Raw genomic sequence first — 9,140 nt, forward strand, 5'->3', positions numbered from 1 at the left:
GGGCAAGTAAAGACGATTCATCCCTACCTTGAAATTAGAGGAAGGGCATAATTCGCAACTATATAAATAAGGGGAATTATAACCCTAAAGGAAGGGAGAGGGGATATACCAGCAAACCCTAAAAGGGATCAAAAATTATTGTAACCGATACATAAATAAAATGTCTCTCCCTATGGGGATTCGTCTGTGAATGTAGGAAAACCATGTCGAACCACGTTAAATCCGTGTCTATCATCTTTAAGCTTGGTTTGTGTATAACCCTAGTTCTGATCATCATCACCAAAATCATCGTGTTTAGTGTATGGAAATATTTCTGGGTACAAACAAGATTGTTTAAAAGTTTAACATTTCATTCCTTTTTCGCATGCAACTTAAGTTAATTCACATTTTTCATATTAGAAGAAACAAATGTAAAGTCTAAAGAGCCATTTTTATTAGGAACCCACCTGTCCTTCCAAATTTCAATATTATTTCCATCTCCAACCTTCCAACAATAGTATTTTATTAATCATTTCTAGACCTCTACAAACACCTCTCCAAATCCATGACACATTTCCTTGATTCACAGCATGAAGAGGATTACTATTAGGAAAATATTTATGGGATAAAATCTGAATCCAAAGAGCATTTGGTTCAGTCAAAAGCCTCCAAGCAAGCTTAGCTAGTAAGGTTGTATTCAAGTGTTCAGTTTTCTTAATGTTTAATGTTTAGGCCTCCTAAAACTATAGGCTTAGTGACATTATCCTAATTCCTAAAGTACCCAACCCTAGCTCTACCTTTCTTATCCCACCGGGAACGTCTTTGGATACCATCTAGTTTGTTTGTAATCTTTTTAGGCATTGGAAATACATCAAGATGATGAGAAGCTAAAGTACCCAAAGCAAATTGTATATGAACAGTTCTACCTGGCTGATTCACTATATATATGGGTTATAATTATTAGGTTTTGCTCACATACAATATTATACCAAAGAAGGTTGAATCGACGCTTTCACGCGTCAAGAATATACTAGTCCAGTTTAACTTTTCCAAATTGTATCGATAAATTTAAACTACAAATATATTCCACAAGGGTATCTTTACAATGAAAATGAAAGAAATATTGAGGGATATTTGAATGATGTTTTTTTTTTTAAATGAGAAAGAAAAGAAGAAAGAAGAAAATGATAAACTCGAGTTTTTCTTATGAATGAAGCACTGAATCAAAATACTCGACATTTCTTTAAAAAAAATTACTTACGTATTTTTTGATCTAACAACATCATACACCGACCATTTTAAATTTTGAACAATATTTAACCAATCTAACTAATTTGAGACTGATTCCAAATGAGACTGAATCAAGGGATTAACGCTTTTTTTCCATCTTCCTCCACACGGAAATCAACACCACCACAGCTTATTCATACCCTAACCCTAATTTCATCCATGTTTTGAGAAGAAAAAAAATCATCAAGTTTCCTCTTTTCTTACTACCATGAACAGATCATCAAGAAATGAAAAAAGGGTTCTTCTTGGAATTTCAGTTCTTGCTTTGGTTTTTGTGATTTCTGATGTTGTTTTGGGTATAGAAGATGATATAAGATGTTTGAAAGGCGTAAAAGCAGCATTTAAAGACCCTCAAGGAAGATTAGAATCATGGACTTTTGATAATTCATCAGTTGGTCTTATCTGTAAACTCTCTGGTGTTTCTTGCTGGAACGCTAAAGAAGATCGACTGATTAGTGTTTCACTTTCATCATATGAACTTTCTGGACAAATTCCTGATTCTTTACAGTACTGTGCAAGTCTTCAGACTTTAGATCTCTCAGATAATAAGATTTCAGGTACAATTCCTTCTCAACTGTGTACTTGGTTACCTTATATTACAACTCTAGATCTTTCCGGAAATCAACTTTCTGGTGAAATTCCTTCAAACTTGGCTAATTGTACCTATTTGAATAAGCTCAAGTTGTCGAATAATCGATTATCTGGTACAATTCCTCCTCAATTTGCTAGTCTGCCTCGTCTTATAGAATTTAATGTTGCTAATAATGATTTATCTGGTCAAATTCCGTTCAATTTGACGAGTTTTAATCGTGCTAATTTCGAAGGAAATAGTGAACTATGTGGTGGTCCTCTTGGATCTAGGTGTGGTGCTGCTGGAAAGAGTAGTAAAATAGTGATTATAATTGCTGCTGGTGTTTCAAGTGCTGTGATTTCATTGTTGGTTGGATTTGGTCTATGGTGGTGGTTCTTTGTGAGATATAACCGTAAGCGTAGAGCTGCTGGAAAATATGATGACAGTAGATGGGGAGAGAGATTAAAGAGCCATAGACAAGTTCAAGTCACTTTGTTTAAGAAACCTCTTGTGAAGATCAAGTTAGGAGATTTAATGGCTGCCACTAATAATTTTAGTAAGGAAACGATCATCATTTCCACTAGAACGGGAACTTCGTATAAGGCAGTACTTCCGGATGGATCAGCCCTTTCAATCAAAAGGCTCCTTAATTGTAATCTTGATGAGAAGGAATTCCGCACTGAGATGATTAGACTGGGGCAACTAAGGCATCCCAATTTGGTACCACTTTTGGGTTTTTGTGTTGTGCTAGATGAGAAACTCTTGGTGTATAAACATATGCCTAGTGGAACTCTGTATTCTCAATTGCATAGAGAAGGCGATTTGAATAGTGAAGATGGTCCGTTGGATTGGTCAACTAGGCTTAGGATTAGTATTGGTGTTTCCAGGGGATTGGCTTGGCTTCACCATGGATGCCAACCTCCTTTTCTGCATCGAAATGTTTGCTCTAATTCAATCCTTCTTGATGATGATTTTGATCCTAGGATAACTGATTTTGGTCTTGGGAAGCTCATAAATTCTGATGTTACTCATAATAGTACTTTTATGAGTGGTACTTTAGGAGAGTTTGGGTATGTTGCTCCGGAGTATTCGAGCACCATGGTTGCTTCCCTGAAAGGTGATGTTTATGGGTTTGGGGTTGTGCTTTTGGAATTGGTGACAGGGCAAAAGCCCCTTGATGTCAGTGTACCAGATGAGGATTTCAAGGGTAACTTAGTAGATTGGGTGGATCAGCTCACGGCTGCTGGTCAGATCAAGGATGTCATTGATAAGTCTATTTGCGGAAAAGGTCATGACAATGAAATTCTACAGGTTCTGAAGATTGCAAGTGCTTGTGTGGTTCCTAGGCCCAAGGACAGGTCTTCTATGTACCAGGTTCACCAGTCACTGAAGACACTTGGTGCAGTACATGGTTTCTCAGAACAGTATGAGGAGTTCCCGCTGATATTTGGTAAACAAGAACCTGATCGTCAGCATGTCAGAATTCCCTTAGAGATCGACTGTCAATGAACGATCTCTGTGGCTCATGTTAGGTGTGTCGAGCTTGTATGTCAACGGTATGATTTTCTATTTCACTCGAACTTCCTTATTACAAACCCCATTTGTTGTTTAGATGTGTATAAAACAAAATATTTCAATGTTAGCTTTTCTCATTCCACGAAACTTTGAATTCTCAATTCATACAAAGGAACCTCTTAGGCTCCTTTTGTATCTGTAACATGCTCCATTCCTAGAAGATTTAGCAATCCATCGGGATGTTTCCGGGAACAGAAATGCATTTCTCATGCATCCATAGAGATAAAGCTTGTGTTATCTGGATAGGCTCTGTTGTATAACTGTTTGTCCTTTAGTATGGATGCGCACTTTTTTATCTCTATTCTGGTGTCCAATGCCTTCTGGTTCTAAACAATCTCTACTGTGATCAATGTCTATTAAGAAATCCTTCAATGATACTGTCTTGTTCGTTTATTGAGATGTTGTTGATGGCCGTGTAGTGGCTTAGCGAGTATGTATACATCTTCATGGCTCTGGAGAAGTGGACGTCATTCAAGAACATCCTTAAAGATTAGTTTCTTTCACCGTGTTGGAAGATTTGCGTTTTTTTTTTCCTTTTTTCGACATCAAAGTTATGGAATATCCCTTCTACGACAGCTACATAAGTTTGTCAGCCAGCTTTATAATAGTCTTTGTGCAGATTAGAGATTGAATTTATTTTATTTATCCCTTATTTCTTTAAGGCAGAAAGTTTAAAATTTCTTATTTCTTTAAGGCAGAAAGTTGTTTAAAATTTCTCATGTAGCTTAGAGAGAGAGAGGGAGAATTATCATTTGCATTCGATAACTTTGGAGGTTACCAAATCTATATGAAACAAAATAATCTTAATCACAGAACTGGTAACCTCTCGAGTAATTTGGTGCCCCTGTAGCAACTTTGTTGCAGAAAGTGCAGGGCTACGACGGGCGATTACCAAATTCCACATAAGATTACCATTACCAAGCAAAGATACCCTGCAACCATGCAGAGTTTCATTCGAGCAGTATTTGAGAAAGTGTTGCAGTTGTAAAGGTTGTTATTTATGAGTAAAACAATCTTATCAGATTCCTGTCCAGTTGGTGGGATATATTAAAGGTATTCAACAGCAAGCAAGTGATTATTGCAAAACCTAATCCTTTATTTTTCCTTCCAATTCAGCTGTATGCATCACAGTGTTCTCGTGACAACAATAAATGGGAGTTTTTTTTTTATGTTTTTGTAGGAAGTCAAAAAAAGTGTACATATTCCAAAGTGGTGGTCAAATACCTAATCTTGATTTTTGATATTCACAAACTTTAAAGAATTGAAACTTGGGTCCATATCAACCACATATGAGCTGTCCATGTCCAAAATAGACTAATATCTTTGGAGTCCTTGAACCTGTCTATCTTTGTTTTATGGTCCTTGTGGAGTAGTAGAAACCAATAACCAGAAGAAAGAAACCCATTCTGCTGTCATCAGTGGAGCTAGAGCTATTTTATTAACTAGGAAACCCAAGCTACAGATCCCTTCGTATCACTATTAGTCATCATGATAAATGGATGCCCCATGGTGCCGTTAATGAAACATCTATGGATAGTGGTGCAGGCTATGTAACGAGGGACTTCACAAATAAAGCTTCCTTTTAAATCTGCTGCTGAAGCTAGAGCTATTTGGGTTGTCCTAAAAAAAGCAGTTGAGCAAAAGTTTACTCACCTTATTATTAAAAGTGGTGCAAAAGATCTCACTGACCAATTTTCAGCTGGGAGGTTTGATGTAGAACGGCAAGCAGTTGAGCAAAAGTTTACTCACCTTATTATTAAAAGTGATGCAAAAGATCTCATTGACCAATTTTCAGCTGGGAGGTTTGATGTAGAACGGCGGTTTTTTCCCTCTAATTTAGTTGCTTGTCTTAGCACTCTCAGCTACAAATCATGCAATTCCATCCATTTAACGCCGCCAGGGAAGATTTATTCAAGGAAGGTCGAAGATCACTAATAATCCAATTTTAAGTTTTAACTATTATCATCGGTCCATAAAAGTTATAAACTTGGAAATTAAACATGCAGAAGACCAGTTTTACGAGTATGCAACCCATTGACGCAATGCCCATGATAATTTACAATGACACCCAATTAGAAGAAAAATAAGGTTTTTGGCATAGCTTAGTCATAATGACTCGTTTGATAGCCATGGGTTGGGTGCAACATATGTATACCCATGGAAATGTTCACCTGAAGTTGGTGTGGGAGCTGGTGAGTCGTCCGCCGGCATTGCTAGCCAGCACTGATCGAAATTTGCTGTGCAATCTGTGCCAGATACATCTGGTTTGAACTTCGGTTTGAATTCTCTCTCGTCTAACTTCTTCCAATTTACCGACTTGAACCATTTATGCTTCTTTATTTCGTCTGCTCCGGTAGGCCCACTGCCCAACCTTCTTTCTGGCTCTTTTTGCAGTAGCTGACAGACACAACATTTTTGTTCCTCATCAGATTAAGAAACATGTACACCAGATAATTGACAGAAAAAACACATTGGTTCTTACCGCTTTAAGTAAAGAGTGAGCTTCACTGGTCAAGAACGGTGGGAGCTTGAACTTTTCTTTAATGATTTTCTGTTGAAGTTTCTGCCGATTGGCGTGTGTGTACGGAGGCTGGAAGAACAAAATAGAATTTCAATGAACAGCAGCACTATATGTGAAGATCAAGAGCAGTTCAATGTTTACCCTCCAAACCACATGATCCGCTTAGAACAAGATTTTTGCTTTCGATCTATTTGTTTCACGTGAAAAATGTATTGAACATGCTGGTTAAATTGTCTCGGCAAATAATGTTTAAAATCTAGACCACCACATGCATAATGAGATTCTCCAAGAAAGGAGTTCCACAAATCATGCACCACATTGATGACCCCTGTGTGAGGTCAACAAGCAAACAACACATGATTTGTATTCTATGGTAGATATAATTAATCTGATTAGCAAACACCCAAAATTATCTCGCAAAACTCCATCAAAAAGTAAGAATTGACCACTGGAGATCCAAAATTCACGGAACTACCGGCTCAGAAGGGGTTAAATATTATTAAGAGGGTTTACCTGGCCAGTTAACATTTCATACAGGAGTACCCCGACGCTCCACCAATCCGCATCTTTATTGTGGCCCTTAGACTGCAAGATCTCCGGAGCCATGTATTCTGTTGTTCCACACATTGAATTTGATCGGCTTGATTCGTCAATTTCTTTTGCCATTCCAAAGTCAGTTAGCATAACCTGCATGACGGGTTTAGGATGTAAGGACATGATGTACTAATTTTAAAATGTATGTAAGAAAATAAACGAAAATAGAACAGTTTGAACAGATATTTTGTATGCACCAAAAACACGATATAACGTATCTGGGCATGACCTTACATGCCCGTCACTGTCCATAAGGATATTTTCAGGTTTAAGATCCCGGTGCACGATTCCCCTCTCGTGAAGATGTGAAACAGCAGAAACTATCTCGGCAGTATAAACCCTTGCTTGATCCTCACTACCGAATACATACCCAAAAGCCAGTATCAAACATATGCACAATACGCCCATAACTAATGGTGCAAATGGTCAAATGGAATAATATACCTGAAAATTCCCTGCCGATACAGATGAAAGAAGAGATGTCCTCCATTTATAAAATCCAGGATCAGATACAGCTTAGACTTCGTCTGCAAATTTGCACCAAAAGAAAGTAACTAACCCAAAAGTACAAACAAGGTGATCGAGACAAAAAAAATATATGAATACGAAGAGACCAAAATAACATAGACAGGCATTCTCTTAGCCAACATCCACTTAAAATACTCCCTTTCTTAGTCATGAATATATTCAGATCACGACTCCACTTTTGCTCTCCTCTCTCTACACCAGCCTCTCTCAAACAGTTCGAATGGCAACTAATACTTCAGTCCAAAGGCCAGCGGAAGATACAAGTCCCTTTTATCCTAATAGCCTAACAATCACATTCTTTCACAAGACATTTAAATATACAACATCACAGACATGGCAATGTATACCTTATATTTCCTTAAGTTAAATTTATTCAATTAATTGAACTCTATTGGACTACCTATAGTTAAGTGCTATTTTTACTCTATCGTGTTCTTTTCCTTCTAAAGCATGCAAAAGCAGTGTTCCATCAGATAAAACTGAAAACTGTTGGCAGTATGGCAATTAAAAAGAAGTATCCAAAATCACAAACAGTTATAACTCAAAGTGACAAGATGGTGTATCAATTTCCTAACTCAGATGACAATATTTCCACTATGATGACCAGTAGCTCTAGTACTTCTGAATCTGGATATAGAAGAAAACATACCAATGTGTACCTACGTCGCCAACTTACCCATTTTTGACCAAGTCATAACTGTGAATATAAATACTATAGATGGTAGCGTCTACTTTCAGCATACCAATAAGAATAGCTAAGATGTACATTTCATTAAAAAATACAAATGATAGCTAGTTAAACCCAATATACGGATATGTAAAAAGTTTCTAGACTTGTCAAAATTAGAATGTACATGTTGTTCTTACTCCTAACCAAGACATGGTGGTGTAAGAAAAAAGCATGTTGAGAATCTTGTCAACAAGAATCTTACGAGCCCTCACGAACAAACCCAGGCTAGAAGCTGGTCCATGCTACTGACACAACACATCATTTCACAAGTGGTTCAAAATGCAAAGGGGAAAAAGGTCTATCCTCGTGTGCTTTTACAATCAACAAGAAACAGCATAGATGCAACTTCAATCTAGTTTGAAGAACTTATCTGTTTGCAAGGCTTAATAAGTGCGGTAACTCTCTAAATTCTAACTCTGGGAGAATCCACAGGGTCATCGATAGGAGTTCCTCATGCACAATTTTTCGATAAGCAAACATTAGCATCTTCCTTTATGATCATGTGACAATTGTTTTGTTACTCCTCAAGCTGATAGAGTTTAAGTGTGCCAAGAAGCATTTGACAGAAAAATCGCTTAAACATATAATTCAGTGCAAATTCACAAATATGTTCTGATCAATTAACAAACCACTTGAATTGATAGAATTCTTTAGTTCCTGTATAGTTCTTCATAATGTACACAAAAATGTTTCAATTTTTTCTTAAAGTTTGCATATTTTCATTCACCAAAATTTGAAAACTCTAACAATCAAATAATGAAAAAAACTAAAAATGAATGAATTGAGTACCTGAAAGGAATATCTGAGCTGAACAATAAAAGGATGATCAACTTTAGTTAATATATCTCTCTCAGCTCTCATATAATCCACATGATTCTTCTTAATAATTGTATCTTTTCTCATCACTTTCATTGCAAAAATCCCATCACTCTCATCATTTTCATCAAACCCTTTTTTTCTCACTAAAAACACTTTCCCAAATGCCCCTTGCCCAACAACCCTCATTATCACAAAATCTCCAGGACCCATTTTACTAACTTCTTTTTTTCTCCTTCTCCACTTGAACCTCTTGTTCTACATCAGGTTCCTTCTTCTTCTTCTTCTTCTTCTTCTTCTTCTTCTTCTTCTTCTTCTTCTTCTTCTTCTTCTTCTTCTTCTTCTTCTTCTTCTTCTTCTTCTTCTTCTTCTTCTTCTTCTTCTTCTTCTTCTTCTTCTTCTTCTTCTTCTTCTTCTTCTTCTTCTTCTTCTTCTTCTTCTTCTTCTTCTTCTTCTTCTTCTTCTTCTTCTTCTTCTTCTTCTTCTTCTTCTTCTTCTTCTTCTTCTTCTTCTTCTTCTTCTTCTTCTTCTTCTTC

The 9,140-nt window shown here is 36.8% G+C and overlaps 2 protein-coding genes across 2 annotated transcripts in view; one reads left to right on the forward strand and one right to left on the reverse strand.

The window, feature by feature from the left end:
• Window positions 1-1,364: 1,364 nt before the first annotated feature.
• On the forward strand, window positions 1,365-3,780 carry LOC113317548 (probable inactive receptor kinase At1g27190). Its single transcript, XM_026565684.1, has one exon. It carries the CDS (start codon window positions 1,478-1,480, stop codon window positions 3,347-3,349), a length of 1,872 nt encoding a protein of 623 aa, XP_026421469.1. The 5' UTR covers window positions 1,365-1,477; the 3' UTR covers window positions 3,350-3,780.
• Window positions 3,781-5,339: 1,559 nt separating this feature from the next.
• Window positions 5,340-9,140, reverse strand: part of LOC113319385 (serine/threonine-protein kinase AtPK1/AtPK6-like) — a 5,018-nt gene continuing 1,217 nt past the window's right edge. The window contains exons 2-7 of the mRNA XM_026567645.1: window positions 8,578-8,836; window positions 6,975-7,057; window positions 6,765-6,885; window positions 6,450-6,623; window positions 5,898-6,005; window positions 5,340-5,812 (exon numbers count right to left, since the gene is read on the reverse strand). Coding sequence (XP_026423430.1) covers window positions 5,522-5,812; window positions 5,898-6,005; window positions 6,450-6,623; window positions 6,765-6,885; window positions 6,975-7,057; window positions 8,578-8,836 — 1,036 coding nt within the window. The 3' untranslated portion in view covers window positions 5,340-5,521. The remainder of the gene's footprint in view (window positions 5,813-5,897; window positions 6,006-6,449; window positions 6,624-6,764; window positions 6,886-6,974; window positions 7,058-8,577; window positions 8,837-9,140) is intronic.

This window comes from Papaver somniferum, chromosome 10, assembly GCF_003573695.1.
Source record: "Papaver somniferum cultivar HN1 chromosome 10, ASM357369v1, whole genome shotgun sequence".
NCBI lineage: Eukaryota > Viridiplantae > Streptophyta > Magnoliopsida > Ranunculales > Papaveraceae > Papaver > Papaver somniferum.